The sequence below is a fragment of the Sciurus vulgaris genome (assembly GCF_902686455.1).
Source record: "Sciurus vulgaris genome assembly, chromosome: 3".
NCBI classification, from domain to species: domain Eukaryota; kingdom Metazoa; phylum Chordata; class Mammalia; order Rodentia; family Sciuridae; genus Sciurus; species Sciurus vulgaris.
In genome coordinates, this window is record NC_136463.1 from 1058782 (window position 1) to 1076345 (window position 17564).

A 17564-nucleotide genomic window follows, 5' to 3' on the forward strand; every position below is an offset into this window, starting at 1 on the left:
CCCTCGTGCTATTGAGGGAGCAAGACTGGGGGGTGGCATGGAGCATCCCACATCTGGGCATAGAAACTGGGTCCAGGGTGACTGGACACGGAGCCCCTGGTCAGGTCACTGATCTGCTAGGGCCTCAAGTGGGAGCCCATGCACCGCTGTCTGCCCTCTGCTATACCCTCCACTCTCTCCCCAGCCCCTGCTGGTCAGCCCAGCGTGTGATCACCCCCACAGGCGCCCTAACTCTTATTCCCAAAACTTTCCATCTTGACCCTATCTTTTCAGGAATCAGGCTTCTACCCACTAAGAGCAGGCCCATGACTCTCAGTTAATCCTGTGCTCATCTGTGTGCATCCCTGGACCCCCTTCCTCCTTCCCAAAGTAGGAGGCAGTGAACCAAGCCCTCTACCCCACCCTGTTCTCGGGGTTCCTCTCAGAAGGAGTGAGCCCCCATGGGGGCTCTCATTTTCCAAGCCCACTTGCAGCTGAATGGGCAAAACATCTACACACAGACAGAAGCATCTGCCACTGACCTGACTGGGACCAAGGAAGACCAGGGGCAGGAACCCTGCAGAACCCGGCCCTAACATGCAGTGGGCAGCCAGGGGTAGAGATGGGCACACCCTGTGGTAGTCCACAAGCCTCCTGTACCTGAGACCTCACACACCTTGGTCCCTGAGGGACCATCAACACCCACCATGGCACTGGGAGCCATTACTGCCACCTGTCATACATTCCTCGCCTAAGAACAGTTGGCAGAGCTCCCACACAGGCTGCCTCACTTGATGCTCACAATGACCCCACGCAGCAGATACTCTTGCTGTGTTGTCCCCTTCACTGACCAGGAACTTCAAAGCCTCAGTCACAAGCCAGCAGTACAGCCAGGGTCCTAACACAGAAGGCAGGCCCTTTGTCACCCTCTCCGTCCCCAGCTGTGCAGGCAGTGGTGACAGGAAGAGCAGTCCACCCCATCCTCAGTCCCTCCATTCACCTGGCCTCAGGCCTTGCTCCAGCTGTCTGGTGCTCTGTGCCCAGCCTGCTGACCATCAGCAGTCTGACCCATTGGTGGGTTTTGTTCATTTGATTGGTTGGTTGAGTTTTTTTGATAGTAGGGGTTAAAACTGGGGTGCTCTACCACTGAGCCACATCCCCATTTTTCATTTTTTTTTTTTTTAATTTTGAGACAGGGTCTCACTACATTGCTTAAAACCTTGCTAAGTTGCTGAGGCTGGCCTTGAATTTCTGATCCTCCTGCCTCAGTCTCCCAAGTCCCTGGGATAACAGACATGAGCCACCACGCCTAGCTGGTGGCATTTTTTAAAGGTAAAATCCATAGGACTAATCACTTTAAAATGTACTTTAAAATTCCATGGTATTTAATATGTTCACAGTGTGGTTCAATCATCCCCATAGGCAATTTTAAGAATTTTTTGGCACCCCAAAGATAAACCCATGCCCATCAGTAGCTACTCCCTCCTCCTGTCATTGGCAACACCACTGTGCTTTCTGTCTCTGAGGTCTGCCTATTCTGCATATTTCATATCAATGGAATCACGCAGCATGTGCCCCTTGTGTCTGGGCTGTTCCATTCAGCATAGAGTTTTCAAGCCTCATCCACACTGTAGCATGTGAAATATATCTCAATGTAGAGATAGACTATTGCATCTATCCACTCATCTGTTGGACTCTTGAGTTGTTTTGAGTTGTTAGCTACTGTAAATGGTGATGCTGTGAACTCTTTCGCAAGCTTTCGTCTGAACATCTGTTCTGATCTTCTAGATCTACGGAGTGGAAGGGATAGGTCATATGACAACATTATGTTTGGCTTACTGAGGAGCCACCATCCATGGCAGTGGCCCCATTCCACATCCCAGTAGCAGCGCACAATGCTTCCAATATTTTCATACCCTCATCAACACTTGTTAGTTTCACTCATAGCCCTCCAAGGGGTATGTGATGGTATCTAACCTGAGCTTCAGTACACTTGTCAGGGACACAGTGACTGCTGGTCTCACTTGCAGGTGACCTGAAAGCAGGACCTATCACTCATGGCTTTAAAGATCTGCCCACTGGGGAGATACCACCAGGTGGACAGGGGTATGAGCAGTCTCAGGGCCCTGTCTGTGACCATAAGGTTGCAGCCTTGTCAGTCATCTGGCCAGATGACAGGGGCTTGAGAGGAGAGGAGATGTGAAAAACTGAGAGAGAAGGCAAAGAAGTTCCAGGAAAGGTTGGATTTGAGCCCCTCTTTGCTCCTGCTACTGGTGTTGAGTAAACCAAAACATGAACTCATGGTGGCTCAATGTGCAGGATAAATTGCATCACAGCAAATGCCAGAGAACATAATATGCATGTTCTTCTCTCATCCTGGGATTTTATTGGCAATCATTACCACTGACCCGCTGTGCACTTCCATGCATGGGCTCCCGTAATCCCACAACACTCTGATGGAGCAACGGTTGTTGCCCTTCTTTGAAGAAGAGGAAATGGAGGCACAGAGAGAGGTCACGGCCCTTGCCCAGGATCTCCTTGCCAGGAAATGGCTCAAGGCCAGAGCAGTGTGCATCACAACCCTGCACAGCCATGCCACCCAGCTGGAAGTTAGCCTTTCTCTGCTGGGACTTGGAATGACAGTCTCCTAAAACAGAGAGCTCCTGGGACAGGTTCTTACCCAATGCAGAAATCCTACCATGGATCAGCCTACACTGCTGATAGACACCCAGGAGGACACATCAGGATGGTGACGCTCCTGCCCCAGCCAGAATCAAACATGACCTTTAAACTGACCCAACAATGGAGGCACAGCAAATATGGCTTTCTAAGCGAACAGAGCGAGGCGCTGCCTTCAGCACTCCTGTTACCATCTCTGAACTTAGTCGCTGTGAGTATGCACTTGCTCTCAGGTACCTGAAGAGTGAACCTGTGTGTTTCTCATTTCACTGAGTCCTGAGGTCAGTTGATCTCCTGGGAACCTCTTGGCCTGATGTTGGGCTTTGCAGTTTACATTGAGGCAACTTGCACCACTTCAAGTGCACAACTGGACAGTTCTCAAGGAATTCTCTAGCCTGTGGCCGTGGCCGTGTTTTGCTAGGGGCTGGGTGTGCAGGTGTGCTTGGGCTCTCTTGCTACAGTTCATCACTGAGCCAGGGGAGCAGCAGTAAGCACCTGTGACCAAAGAGCCCCGGAGCTCAGGCAGCATCCTAGCTACTGTCCTCATCCTAGCAGCCTCTTACCTGCCTCCCAGATAAGGTAGGCTCCCACTGCACTGAATTAAGAGGTGGGATCCAGAAACGCTCCCTGGGTCTGGATCCTTGTCCCAAAAGGCAAGCCTATTTCCTTAATAGGAAAAGTCCACCAGGCTGCGGGTGGCAGGGGGGGAGGATGGCTGGGCACTGAGCATGAATGGCACAGTGGATACACCTTTTTTTCTTTTGCCCACCCCCACCCGCTGCCACTGGAGAAGAAAAGCTCCTGAGCAAACACCCGCTCCCCTCCCCCAATTTTGATTTCTGACAGGATAGAATTTCATTCGGTCCCCAGTGACCAGAGCCCTGAGACGTTGAGGTGAGGCCAGCTTAGAAGATGAGGTGACAGGGCAGATGCTCTAGGTTGCAAAAAGGTCACCAAGCCGGCCTCTTCTCTGGTCCTCGGCTCCCTCCCGCAGTGACGGCTGGGGAAGGCAGAGGTTTGGGGGGTCTTCTGGCAGGCAGTACGGCAGTCTGGACGCTCGCGGGACAGACCTGGACCTGTCCCCGCAGCTGATAGACCTTGGTAAGTCACAGCGGTCCCTCTGATCCCAGTGCCTCGGAGAGCCGCCCAGAATCACTCGCTCAGGCGCGGGACAGGGAGACTCCCCCGCGGCGCCGAGCCTGGGCGCCAGGTCCCTCCCGCAGGTCGCCAAGGGAGCGGGGCCTCGCGCCACACCTGTCCGCTCCTCCGGGAGGCCCCGGCGCCGCTACTGCCGGCCCCTCGGCGCGGAGCCCTGTGTCCGCCGCCGCTTTGATCCCGGGGGCCCGGCTGGATAAAAGTCCCGGGCGGCTCTGCGCCAGCGCCAGAGGGGGAGCGCAGCCGAGTCGGGCGCACCAGCCGGGCGGCGCAGCGCGAGCGACGCCGAGGAGCCCCGGCCGCGGGGCCGCCCGCGCTGGCCGCGGTGAGCGCAGGGCTCGGGGCCGTTCGGGATACGGGTTTTAGGGCCAGGGTGCCAGAGCCCGCGACTGCTCCGGGCCTGGACGGGGGCAGAGGGACACTGCAGCTCCAGGTGCGCGCCCCAGCCCGTCGGGCCGTGCAGCGGAGCCGCGGGTGGAGCGCCCCTCGACACGGAAAGGCCTCGCTTCTCCCCGCCCCCAGCCGCTCCCAGGGCGGGGGCAGCGGCGCCGGGCTGGCCGCGGTGAATGGAGCCGCTGGGGCCGCCCGGCCGCGCTGCCCCCCACGGAGCCGGGCCGGGAGCGCCTCCCGCGGCCGCGACGGGGTAGTCCAGGCCCCTCCGTCAGGCTTGCGGTTTGGTAAGAAAAGGCGATGCCTCCGCCAAGAAAAGAGCGAGCGCGGCCCCCTCCCCCTCCACCGAGCCCGGGCGGCGGCGGCGGCACATCTAACGCGCGGGCACCCGGGCCGCCGCGGCCCCCGCAAACTACGCCCAGCTCTGCCCCCGCTGCTTATTGGCGCGGGCCGGAGCCAGCGCACCCAGAGCTTGAGCTGCGCTCGGCCGGCTGCACGCCGAGCCCGAGCTGCCGAGGCCGACGGCGCCGGAACCCAGAGCCTCGACGCCGAGAGCCCACGCCGCCTCGGCCAGGCCCGGCGCGCGGGAGCACGGACCAGCGAGCAGACGCGGCCGGCGCCCCGCGGTCCAGGCGCCCTGGGCCCGGTGCCCCGCGCCACCGCTGCCTCAGGGCCGCCCGCTTCTCTGCAGGTGGCCGCGGGCCCGAGTGGCGTGGCCATGGGCCGAAGGGTGTGCGTGCTGCTGCTACTGGGCCTGCTGCACTGGGCCGGGGGCGGCGAGGGCAGGAAGACCTGGCGGCGCCGCGGCCAGCAGCCGCCGCCCCCGCCGCCCCCGCCGCCTCCCCCGCAGCGAGCCGAGGCGGCCGCCGGACAACCAGTAGAGAGCTTCCCGCTGGACTTCACGGCCGTGGAGGGCAACATGGACAGCTTCATGGCTCAGGTCAAGAGCCTGGCCCAGTCCCTGTATCCCTGCTCCGCGCAACAGCTTAACGAGGACCTACGCCTGCATCTCCTGCTTAACACATCGGTGACCTGCAACGACGGCAGCCCAGCCGGGTAAGGCCCGCGCCGGCCAGGACCCCGGGAGGCTCGTCCGAACGCCTTGCCTTCCTAACCCGCCAAGCTCCAGGCCGCTTCATCACCGGTGGCACCCGCAGCTCCACCTCCCTGCCCCTGAGCGGATCCAGAGACTCTGCGCTGGACCCCTACTGTCGGTGGCAATTCTCAATTCTTGCCCCCAGAGAAAAGGGCTCCCGTCGGGTGCCCAGTCGTTCTGGCCCTGGGGAGGGCCTGGCTTGGTGCCTACCGCGCGGGGGAGGGGGTGATTGGCAGCGTTGGAAGGCCTGGTCCCTGGCCAGAGCGGGCACTGACCCCCGGGGCCACAGTGCACATCCCCTTTGCCCGCGTCCTTGGGCGGGGGGTGGGGGAGTTGGGGAGACAGACTGGAAACAACCTGAGAGTAGCCCTGACTCCAGCAAGAAGAGGCGACCCTGGGGGCGGGGAGAGACCTGGCCGTCTCCCTCTGCCCCAGCAACTTGACTTTGGACAGTCAGAAATTCCATGTTAGCTAGAGAGAGGGGTTAGGAGAGGGTCGCAGGTGGGACAGAAAAACCCCGGGTGCCGCAAGGTCACACTCCAGGCTCGAAGTGAACGACAGATGTGATGCTAGGGATGAGGAAGGGATTGTGAGTGCTCCCGCGCTTGGTGGGTGGACGGTAGGCCGGGCCTTAAGTGGGAAGACCGAGACACCGCCTCATCGGCGCCCGCGCCCCCCCACGCCCGCTCGGCGCGCCCGGTACCCCCACCCACGCCCAGACCTCTATCTAGCGTGAGCACTGCGGCTCTCCAAGTGCGCTCGTGTGCCCCAGAGCTACCCCACCACCCCCACCGCCTTAGCAGGCGGCGAGGTGACAGCGGTCCCGCACCGGGCTGGCCGTGGGGATTTTCCACGGACCACACAGCCCTCGCGGGGTGCCCTCCCCTCGAGCGCCACCTCCAGGGACTGCCGCGCCGCTCGCGGGGCTCGTGCGCTCTGCGTGGGTCTGGTCGCTGGCGCCCCCATGCGGCTGTCGCGCGCACCGGACGACAGGTGGACCGACCTTTTCCGCCCGGAGCCTGGAGCCCGAAGTGAATTACTGTGGTCTCCATAGCCCCCGCTGATCACCCGCTCCGCGCGTTCTTCCCTGCAGTTACTACCTAAAGGAGTCCAAGGGCAGCCGGCGGTGGCTACTCTTTCTGGAAGGTGCGTCCTAGGGAACCAGGAGGGGAATGGGCTGGGGCCCCTTGGACGCGTGGGCTAGAACTTCGTGACTGTGTCTGCAGGCGGCTGGTACTGCTTTAACCGGGAGAACTGCGACACCAGATATGACACCATGCGGCGCCTTATGAGCTCTAAAGACTGGCCGCACACGAGGACAGGTCAGCAGTGGGGGGCCTGCTAACAGAGAGTCTTGAGGTGGGGAGTAGCCTCAAGGCAGTAGGCTCTCAAAATGAGATCCTGCAGGAAAGCATGCGTTCGCCTGGGACATCCCTATACCAGCACGCTAGTTCCCTTGGTGACCATCTCACGAATAACTCTCCAGTGCTGATGGTGATCCCCGATCATCCCCCCCAGGGTTGAAGCACCTGGTGTAGAGTGGGGAGGCCAAGGGTCACATCCAATGTCACAGCCTGGCTGGGCATCATGACCTCTGTGACCGCCTGCAGTAACTAAACACATCCATCCCCCACTTGCCTGGCAACCTTGGCTCAGGCCAGCAGTACTGTCTGCCTCCTTGCTGGGGCCCAGCAGGAGCCCCTGTTCCCCACACTGCCTACAGCCCCCTGCCACAAGAAAGAAAGATCCCCTGCCCCTCTGCCTGCAGGCACTGGCATCCTGTCCTCTCAGCCCGAGGAGAATCCCCACTGGTGGAATGCCAACATGGTGTAAGAGCACAGGGGCCATCTTGGGGCGGTCTTCCCTGGAGGGTGCTGTCTTGAATGGTTCTTCCTGGTGGGCGTGGGCCTTGGGGGGTGGTCCTGCCCGGCGGTCTTCCCTAGGGACCTTGGCAGCAGAGCAGACTCACCAGGTCCCTATTTCAGCTTCATCCCCTACTGCTCCAGTGACGTTTGGAGTGGGGCATCTTCCAAGTCTGAGAAGAGTGAGTCTCTGGCTTCCAGGCCCCTTCCCGTGACCAGGCAGGATGGTGGGCTTCTGGGGAAGTGCAAACTTTCAGCCTTCTGAAACCCCTCTGCTGCCTGTCCCCCGGTGCCAACTTGTCTGTGGCTGGCCTGGCCCCCAAGGGGTCCTTGCTCCTGAATGTTCCCTGGGGAGGGACCCCCAGCAGGTCCTCTTGCACCTGACCCACCTCCCTGCAGTCTACCCCAGCCCCAGGGACACCCCAGGCCCCTCCTCCTGCCGGCCTGGGTGGAGGTCTTTCTCTCTCCCAGGCCCTGTCTGAAGCCACCCCTCCTGCACGCAGACGAGTACGCCTTCATGGGTGCCCTCATCATCCAGGAGGTGGTGCGGGAGCTCCTGGGCAAAGGGCTGAGCGGGGCCAAGGTGCTGCTGCTGGCCGGGAGCAGGTGGGCAGGACAGGGCTGGGTGGGCACGGGGCAGTAGCCCCTGGGGCAAGCTGAGGTGGGACTCTGGGTGTGAGGGAGAGGAGGCGGTGGAGGCCTGCAGAGGCAGGGCGGGGAGGAAGTCCAGTGCCTGCTGGCTCCAGCCCTGCCAGGCCTTGGCGGGCAGTGATGGGGTAGAGGCTGCAGCCAGGAGAGCATGTACCACCAGGGATGTCGAGGAGATTAGGCTCTGTAATGAGAGACTGTCTAGAGAAGGTTTGTGGACCCGTGGAGGTTGGGCTGCAGTGACCTGGGCAGTTGGTTGCTGTCTCTTCTCCAGGGCTCACAGGATCAGTCTCTGATCCTGATAGGCAGCAGCGTGTGCATGTGGAATGGGTGAAGAGGCCCAAAGCAACATAGTGCACCTTTATTTTCAGATGAGGAAACTGAGGCTGAGAGGGTGGGGAAGGGAAGGAGAGAGAAGAACGCTCAGCCCCAAGCAGGAGTAGAGGCCTGTGCTGCCAGCCTGGAACTCTTGTCAGCCCTCTGCCTCAGGCCCCCAAGAGGCCTGAGGGTCTGGGGTGTGAGCAGGCAACGAATCACTGCTCAGATGCGTCCTTGGGAGACAGCAAGGCCCTGGCCCTCCTCAGGGCCCGGCAGGGGCTGAGCAGGCTCTGGTGTGGGTGTTGGGTGCCACCCCCCAGCCAGCCAGCCTCACGTCTGGCCCTCCCTGCAGTGCTGGGGGCACTGGGGTGCTGTTGAACGTGGACCGTGTGGCTGAACAGCTGGAGGACCTGGGTTACCCGGCCATTCAAGTGCGGGGCCTGGCTGACTCAGGCTGGTTCCTGGACAACAAGCAGTACCGCCACACAGACTGCATCGACACCGTCACTTGTGCACCCACAGAGGCCATCCGACGTGGGATCAGGTGCCCCGGGAGGGAGGGCCCTGGACCCACCCATGCAAAGGGCCTGGGGCAGGGTGGCATCTCTGAGGGAGGAGCTCCTAGGGACAGCGGACCCACAGCAGCCTAACTTCAGCGGTGGCTCCAGGTACTGGAACGGGATGGTTCCGGAGCGCTGTCGGCGCCAGTTCAAGGAGGGCGAGGAGTGGAACTGCTTCTTTGGCTACAAAGTGTACCCAACTCTGCGCTGTGAGTGACTGACTTGAGAGCAGCATGTGGGGTGCAGTGGGAAGTCTAGACCCGCCTGGTGCAGCCTCTCGGCTGCGGGAGGAGGAACCTCTGCCAGGCTAAGCTGGTACTCTTGTTTCCCTGCAACCGTCCTGGTTTTAGCTCTGAAATCCTCAGTCCCGGCAAACCAGGATGGTTGGTGACCTTATCTACACCAGTGCTTGGGGACAGGCTTTAGAGCTGAATCCCTGTGCTGTCCCTCTGGGTTACAGGGCCCCAGGCAGAACCCAAACTCAGAGGACTGGTGAGGTCCCTTGCTAGAGACATAATCACCAAATTTTGGTCAAATTAGAGTCCCTGAGACTTAGGTCAAGGTGATAGCAGGTTTCTTCAAGGAAGGGTAGTAATTTTTCTTTTTTTCATACCAGGGATTGAACACCAGGGGCGCTAACACTGTGCTACATTCCTAGCCCTTTGTGTTTATTTTTGAGGCAGGGTCTTGCTAAGTTAGTAGGGCCTTGCTAAATTGCAAAGGCTGGCCTTGAATTTGCAATCCTTCTGCCTCAGCCTCCCAAGTCCCTGGGATTATAGACGGTGCCACTATGCCCAGCAGCAAGGGTAGATTTTAAGGAAGGAAAGGGGTGCGGTGTCACTCAGCAGTAGAGGCTCTGGGTTCAATCCCCGGGACTTAAAAAAAAGAAAAGAAAAGAAAAGAAAAGAAAGAAAGAAAGAAAGGAAGGAAGGAAGGAAGGAAAAGAGAGAACACATAGGTGGGGAGACATGGCTGGCCCAGCTGGCCCCCGAGCCTGCCAGAGAACTGGCCAGGACCTCAAGCACCCAGGCAGGCCCATCTGAGCCAGGTCCTCTCCCAGGCCCAGTGTTCGTGGTTCAGTGGCTGTTTGACGAGGCCCAGCTGACCGTGGACAACGTGCACCTCACGGGGCAGCCAGTCCAGGAGGGGCAGTGGCTGTACATCCAGAACCTGGGCCGCGAGCTGCGCAGCACGCTCAAGGATGTGCCGTGAGTGTGTGGGGACCCGCCTGGTGCTCAGCAGCCCCTCTGCATCCTCAGTAAGCCACTTGATTCCAAAACAGCTGAAGTGGCAAGAGATTCATCCGTCGGGGACAACCCCTGCTGCTGCCCAGCAGGCCCCAGATGGATGAGGTGGACTCTGAGCAAGATTTGTAGGCACCAAGGGCAGGGTTAGCAGGGGGCATGCTGGCAGGTGGGGACAAGACCCAGGCAGAGTTGCTGCCGCCTGGCCACAGTGACAGGAGGAACTGGACTCCAGTCAGAAGATGGGGTTCAGGGAAACAGGGTGGAGTACCTGGGCGTGCAGCATGGAGTGGGCGGGGCTGGGGGGCCCCAGGGCTCAGGCTCCATCTCCTCCCCCAGGGCCAGCTTTGCTCCTGCCTGCCTCTCTCATGAGATCATCATCCGCAGGTCAGTGGCCCTGGGCCCTGGGCAGCCTGGTCTGCAGCACTAGTTTCAAACACCACAAGCTCCCCGCCAGCCTGCCCTTGCCCTCCCTTGAGCCCCCCAACCCCACCTCTACCTTAAGGGTCTCCCGTTGGGGTTTCCAGAGACATTTATTGCACAGCTGACTGCGAGGCCAGGATCAACACAGCCCCTCAACAGTGATGGCCAGCCCCTCCTTCCTGACCCCACCTGGATTTCTGTCTGCAGCCACTGGACAGACGTCCAGGTGAAGGGAACCTCACTGCCTCGGGCACTGCACTGCTGGGACCGCAGCCTCCACGACAGCCACAAGGCCAGCAAAGCCTCCCTCAAGGGCTGCCCTGTCCACCTGGTGGACAGCTGCCCCTGGCCCCACTGCAACCCCTCGTGCCCCACCATCCGGGACCAGTTCACGGGGCAGGAGATGAACGTGGCCCAGTTCCTCATGCACATGGGCTTCGACGTGCAGACCGTGGCCCAGCAGCAGGGACTGGAGCCCAGCAAGCTGCTGGGAATGCTGAGCAGTGGGAGCTAGGGGAGCCACCTCCTGGTGGCCAGCAGGCCCTCCCACCTCTCCCAGGACCAGCAGGGTCCAGCTGCCCCCAGCTCCTCTCACACTGCCCTCAGGAATCCCATCCGGGCAGCCTGGAGACCCTTCCCAAGCCCACTCACTTCCTCCCAGCCCCCAGCCCCCAGCCCGTGGTGCGGAGGGGGAGCCAGAAGGGACGCATTGGGTTCCTCAGCCCAGCCACCCATGTCCTCCCATGCCCCCAGCTGATCATGTCCTTTTGTATTATTTTATAAAATGACTTTTTTATTACTTTAATATTTTAAAAAAGGAAAATAAGAAATATATGATGAATGATCATTGTTTTGTAACTTTTTAAAAAAAATAATGAAAAAAGACAACGAAAGAAGCTCACACTGAGACCTGTTTATTTAAGGGATGGTTCTACTCAACTCGCACCTCCCCCCAGGGCAGCAGGAGGCTGGGGAGGCTGGAAACAGGACCACTGACCCCTTTGTATATGCTTAGTGGCCCCCACTGGACCTCGGTCTTGTCTCAGCCCCTGAAAAGGCCCTGTTCATTCATTCAGCAAATACCTAGTTCCTAGTGTTGACAAGTGACAGCTCACACCTGTAATCCAGTGACTCAGGAGGCTGAGCCAGCTGGGAGGATGGCAAGTTTGGGGCCAGCCTGGGCAACTTAAAAAGACCCTGTCTCAAAATAGAAAGGGCTGGGGGAGGTGCAGCTTGGTGGTACAGGGTTCAATCCCCAGTACAATAAATAAATAAGTGAACAGGAGTATTTCAATGACCATAGCATCTAGCAAGTTCCGTGTCCTGCAGCTGCAGCGACTGCCAACTTTGTCTTGTTTCAAAACTCATCACTACAGAAATGTGTTGCCTACGTAGCTGACATTTTCTTAGAAGTCTGCATCTGTATTTAAGTGGGGGGATGCCCCCTGCCCACCCCCGCTTCACGTCCAGGAGCACATGCATTTTCTGTAACCCACGTGGCTGTGTACACGCTGCTCGATTCTGATTCCACCGCTCTTGTATCTTGGAGCTCCAGGGAAGCGGCTACTGGGCAGTGTTCCCGGACCTCCAGTAGGCTCTGTCTTCCATGCTTATGGGGTGCAAAGGACACCTGCAAGTAGCTTTGTATCTGCATGGTTCAGTGTGTGGGCAAGCAGTCACCGATGTTCACCTCAGACGTGGGATTGTGGGGACAAAGGCAGAGAAGAGAGATTTTTTAAATTTATATTTTGGCCCTGGGAACTGAACTTGGGCCCTAACACCAAGCCGCACTCCAGCCTGTTTATGTTTTATTTAGAGATCGGGCCTCACTAAGTTGCTGAGGCTGGCTTTGAACTCATGACCCTCCTGCCTCAGCCTCTGGAGTCGCTGGGATGACAGGCGTGGCCACTGCACTTGGCTAGGGAACAGTTTTGATAGTGCCACAATTGGTCGTGGCAACACTGACCTTGGGACTTGTGGGTTGAGTTTTCTGAGCAAAGCAGTCTGTGCGAACCCAGGTGTTGATTCTCCCGGCGGGCCCTGCAAGGAGGGTTCTGTCATAAGCTCCAGTTTACAGAGAAGGAAGTCACGGCTCAAAGAGGCCCTGTCCCAGCTCAGCCTGACTCTGAGTCTGGCTTCCAGCCACAGACACCAGGGAACTGCAGCTCCATTCCCAAAGTGGGGACAGCCAGGTGGACCCCGACGTGTCTCAGGGTCTGACCAGGCCAACAATTCAGGGCAACGCTGGGCCTGAGGATGGAGCTGCCCGAGCTGCCGGTGATGCCCTGGCAGGCATAGCCCTGCTAGGCCCCACCAAAGCACACTGGGGCCTTGTCCTGCCCCATGTGGGGCCTCTCATCACAAATGTCCACTTCCCCAGGTCTCCTCCACGGGCCACCCTACATGGCTTCCTGTAGAAATCCATGGAGTCCCAGCAGCCAAGGGAGACAGCACGGTAGACTTGCAGAGACTGGGGGCTGGGGAAGGAAGAGGGCAACCCAAGGGTGCGCTGCTGGCCTGGGAGACCAGCCAGACCTCCTGGGAGGGCTTTGAACCACTCTCTCCATGAGGGAACTTGGGCAGGAGAGGAAGCTGGGGAGCCATGGGGCGGGTGCCCCTTGGCGAGAGGAGGTTGATGGGAGGGAGGTGCTGTTGGAGCTGGGCTGGGACGTGGGAGGCGTGCAGGGTACCAGCCCCTATTTGTGCAGAGAAGGGGGGTAGGTGGCGGCATCCAATCAGAGCGTGTATTGTTCCCTCTGAGGGGCCCCGAAGGCCTCCGAGGACACCGTGTGTCCGGCACACCAGACCTGCTGAACACGACACTGTGGGTCAGGCCCAAAGGGCTTTTCCTAGATGAATAAACCCTTTCTCTGCATGAATGTGGTGAGGGAGGAAGAAAGCAGAGCTCACCTTGGGACTGGTGGGCAGGTAGTCGCCGCGCTTTCCTGCCAGGACCAGAGACAAAAGGAACGCCGGCCCACAGAAGGACAGAGGCGCAGCCCCCAGCCAGCCCTCCGGACCCAGCCTGTCCACCGAAGCCCTGACGTGGCCAGAGGCCTCTCCACGCTGACTTCTCGGCCTTTCTGGAAATGTTGGGCCTTACACTTTCTGCAGGAGCAGCAGTGTTCAGGACACTCACCTGCCTGGGCCTCTCCTCTCCGCAAGCCTCGGCCAGAGCCGAACCTGAACTTCATGTCAACACCCGTGACACGTTTCAATCAAATTGAAAAAGAGTAGATAGGGCCGGGGTGTCCGCGGCCCAGCCTTGCCTGGCATGAGCTGGGGCCCAGGTTTGGCCACGAGCACTAGAAAAAAAAAAAAGAAGAGGAAGAAAGGAAAGGAAAGCTCTTGAAGGACAGAGCTGGGTTTTTGCTTTTCTTTCTTCCTTCTTTCTTTTTTTCAATGGGGACGGAACCTGAGCACTCTGCCACTGAGTTACAGCCCCAACCCTTAAAAAAGACTTTTTTTGTAGTTGTAGATGGACAAAATGCCTTTACTTTGTTTATTTTTATGTGGTGCTAAGGATGGAACCCAGTGCCTCACACATGCTAGGCAAGGGCTCTGCCACTGAGCTACACCCCAGCCCTCCCTAGCCCCTTTGATTTTTTATTTTGAGACAGAGTCCTACTAAATTGCCCAAGCTGGCCTCCAACCTTTTCTTTTTTCTTTTTTTTTTTTTTAATATTTTTTTAGATGTTGATAGACCTTTATTTTATTCATTTATTTATATGTGGTGCTGAGAATTGAACCCAGTGCCTCACACATGCTAGGCAAGCGCTCTACCACTGAGCCACAACCCCGGCTCTATGGCCTCCAACTTTTGATCCTCCTGCCTCAGCCTTCCGAGTTGCTAGGATTACAGGCTTGTGCTACCGTATCCAGCTTTCTCTCTCCTCTTCTATTATCCCTCCTGCCCTGAACCCTGGCCCCTGAGCACACCAGGCCTTTCTATCTGTCACACCCTGGCACCTGCTGATCCCTCTACCTACTGCTTACCTCTGTACCTGGGCCGACCTCCTCATTGAGCTTACAGTCCTGCTGTCAGCTCCTCAGCATGGCCTTGACTGATCTCCCCCAGAAAAGATGACCTCGGCTTCTCACCTCATGCTTCCTGTCTCTACATAACACTTGAGCTGATGGTCTAGCTATGAGGCTGTGGTCTCCTTTGTCCTTCTGCGTTTCTGGGTGCCTTGAGCAAGACAGGGCACTGCACAATCACTAGAGAAAGATTTGTTTAGTGAAGACATTAATCAGAAGGAGAGGGAAAAAATAGCATATTGCTGGGTGGTGTTATCCCAGAGGCTTGGGAGGCCGGAAGATCACAAGTTCAATGCCACTCAGGGCAACGTGGTGAGATCATGACTCAAAATAAAATAAAAATGGCTGGGGACGTGGCTTCATGGTAGAGCATCTGGGTTCGAGTCCCAGGACCATTAAGAAAAAAAAAAGTTCTAAAGAAGAAAGTCTAGGCATGTGGTGCACACCTGTAATCCCAGCAACTCAAGAGGCTGAGGCAGGAAGATCACAAGTTCTGGTTCAGCCAGGTAACTTAGCGACATCCTGCGTCAAAAATAAAAAATAAAAAAAGGTCTGGGTATGTGGTTCAGTGGTAAAGCAGCCCTGCATTAAATGTTAAATCCCTGGCAACAAAAAAAAAAAAAAAAAAAAAAAAAAAAAAAAAAGGAGGGGGGGGAGGGGGGGAAGAAGAGAAGGAGAAGGAGCAACTTTAAAATTTTTGTAAAAGCATAGGCAAGCCCTCTACCACTGAGCTACAGACCCCAGTCCCTCTATTTTAGTTTTCAAAACATGAAAATTAACTTTAAAAATTATTCTTCTTTCTAGGGGTTTAGAAAGTATGTGATTTTCATTTTAGAAAACTTGGAAAACTTTGAAAAATCCAAAGAACAAACAGGGCACTGTGCACTCCACACTTAGAGGCAGCCGCCAGGACAGTGTGGGGACTCTCCCGGCCTCTCCCTGTCTCTGAGGCCCACATATCCACACTCCTCTTGCTGTAAGAGTGAACTTGTGTCGCCCGCACAGGGCCTGTGAGGCTCCGTCCCTGTGGCACCCTCAGGCCTGTCCTCTCTTGTCTGTAATGGGACCCTAGGGTGCCTGCCAGCCTGGAACATGGCATTGAGGTCAGAGCACCACCAGGCCCCACGGCCAAACCTCTGGGTGATCTGCAGCTGCCTTGCTGCAGAATACCTTTGCTGCTTCCACCCCTGGAGAAGCTGTTGGTGCAGAATCTCTGTGCCTGTCACGATGTCAGACAGACATCATGGCTGGCTGAGTCGCTGGGGACTTGATATCTGGGATTTGAGACATATCCCATGTTTGATGTTTGGAACTGCTCTGCATTTTCTGGGTTAGCCTCGAAGTAGCCACCCAGCCTGCTTCCCAGGCCAGGGTACCGAGCAAGTCAGTGTGTAACAGGGTCAAGCAGTGAGGATCAGGGGGCTGCAGCGTCAGAGACATAAGCCCCCACTGTGGGTGGGTACAGTCCAGCAGCAGAGCACAGAAAGAAGTTTTTTTGTTTAGAAAGGGGTCTTGCTATGTCGACCAGGCTGGCCTCGAGCTCCAGGGCTAAGGCCATCCTCCTGCCCCAGACTCTCACCAAACTAGGTGCTACACAAGAGTCTTGGGGGTGGCTGTTGCTGAGTGGGGTGTGGGTGGTGGCTGGTAGCCAGGCAGCTCGGGCCGAGCAGCTGTAGCGTCCTCGTGTGCAGAGGGTGATAAGGAGACCTCTGCAGGCTGGCACCTCCTTCCCAGAGCACGTGAGGCTCCAGCTCCTAGTCTGGCCTTCCGGCATCCAGCAAGTCCAGGACAACCCATTCCCTCTTAGGAGTCTTCCGCTCCCTCCCGAGCCCAGTGCAGTCCTGTGGCCACAGCTCTCTCTTGGGCTGGTCCCTGAAGGCTCCCTTACCTTGCAGGGCCAGGTGGGCTTGGAGTGGGGCCAGCAGGGAGCCCACCCACAGCCCTGGGGCTGCAGGCAGTCATAGCTGCCATTTCTGGGATACTGCTGCAGTGCCTCCCAGGGCTGCTTCACTCAGAACCCAGAGGCCACTGGTCACTCTTAGGTGTCCAGCAGGGCTCCCAGGTAGCCTTTCCAGACCACTACAGACCTCTATAGAAAGCCCACTTCCCACCGCACAGATGTGCAGGCCAGTCTGGAGCCCCTGGGGACACTGGAGGCCCCAGCAGAACTGAGGTTGGGTTTCCCTGAAATGCCCAGTGCTCAACTGCCACAGTCGGTGACTCATTGATGGACAGATGTGGGAGGACAGAAGTAGAGACCAAGGGTATAACAAGAGGGATTGTTTGGTTTTGGAATTGGACCTAAGTGCTGGTAACACAGGTAATCACATCAAGAAGGTTGAGATTGCTGGGTGGCTTGGGAAGCTGAGGCAGGAGGATCGTGAGTTCAAAGCCAGCCTCTGCAGTTTAGTGAGGTCCTGAGCAACTCAGCAAGACCCTGTCTCTAAATACAATATTTTAAAAAGTACAAGGGATATGGCTCAGTGGTTGAGCACCCCTGGGTTCAATCCCTGGTACCAAAAAAGTAAATAAATAAGAAGGTTGGGATCCTCAGTAAACCTGGGAGCAATGTTGTGCCCTCTGCAAAATGATAAAGAGAACTGAGATCAGTCAGTACGCTAAGGACACTTGCTGCTTCTGAGATGGGCGTGGAGATCGGCTCTGGGGTCCCTGCACACAAACGGTGGCTGGTGCCAGGCCCTGTGGAACGCCCCTGTCATCCTATGTGTTTATCCTTCATTGCATGAACTATTCCGGAAAGATCAGGAGTGAACATCCTGGAGTGGAGGAACAGTGTGATTCCACTTTTCAAGGGGTGTAAGCTCCCAGAGAAGGTTGCCCTCGAGAGGCCCCGGGGGAGGCTGCTGGGGAACCGGTGGACATCTGAATGAAGGCCCCAACAGACAGTCGACTTCTCATGCTCCAGGTGGACTGTCAGGGTCTTTCTCTGCCAGTTTTTCCTGCCAGAAGCAGTCAGCTTGGAACCCAACCACCAGGAAACAGCCAGACAATACACATTCTGAAGGCTAGTCCGCGAAACCCCTGAAAAAGTCAGTGTTATGAAACAAAGAAGGGATGTTCCAGAGCAAAGAGCACTGAAAGCCAGGACAGCCACCACAGCGCATCACCCTGGTCAGATCTGTGTTCCGGGGACAGGTGGGGACATGCAGCA

The 17564-nt window shown here is 57.5% G+C and overlaps 1 protein-coding gene across 7 annotated transcripts; it reads left to right on the forward strand.

The window, feature by feature from the left end:
• The first annotated feature begins 3517 nt into the window (after nt 1-3517).
• On the forward strand, nt 3518-10931 carry NOTUM (notum, palmitoleoyl-protein carboxylesterase). 7 transcript variants are annotated; one of them, XM_079133022.1, is made up of 12 exons: nt 3518-3759; nt 4895-5259; nt 6393-6445; nt 6526-6621; nt 7068-7128; nt 7285-7388; nt 7665-7767; nt 8480-8671; nt 8796-8896; nt 9748-9895; nt 10271-10318; nt 10562-10931. In XM_079133022.1, the coding sequence occupies exons 2-12, from the start codon at nt 4922-4924 to the stop codon at nt 10866-10868; spliced, it is 1551 nt and encodes a 516-aa protein (XP_078989148.1). In that variant the 5' UTR covers nt 3518-3759; nt 4895-4921; the 3' UTR covers nt 10869-10931. The 7 variants fall into 7 exon arrangements, with proteins under 7 accessions (XP_078989148.1, XP_078989151.1, XP_078989152.1 ...); XM_079133026.1 differs by lacking the exon at nt 3518-3759 and adding an exon at nt 3838-4138 and having other exon boundaries at nt 10459-10595; XM_079133020.1 differs by lacking the exon at nt 3518-3759 and adding an exon at nt 3843-4138.
• The last annotated feature ends 6633 nt before the right edge of the window (nt 10932-17564 follow it).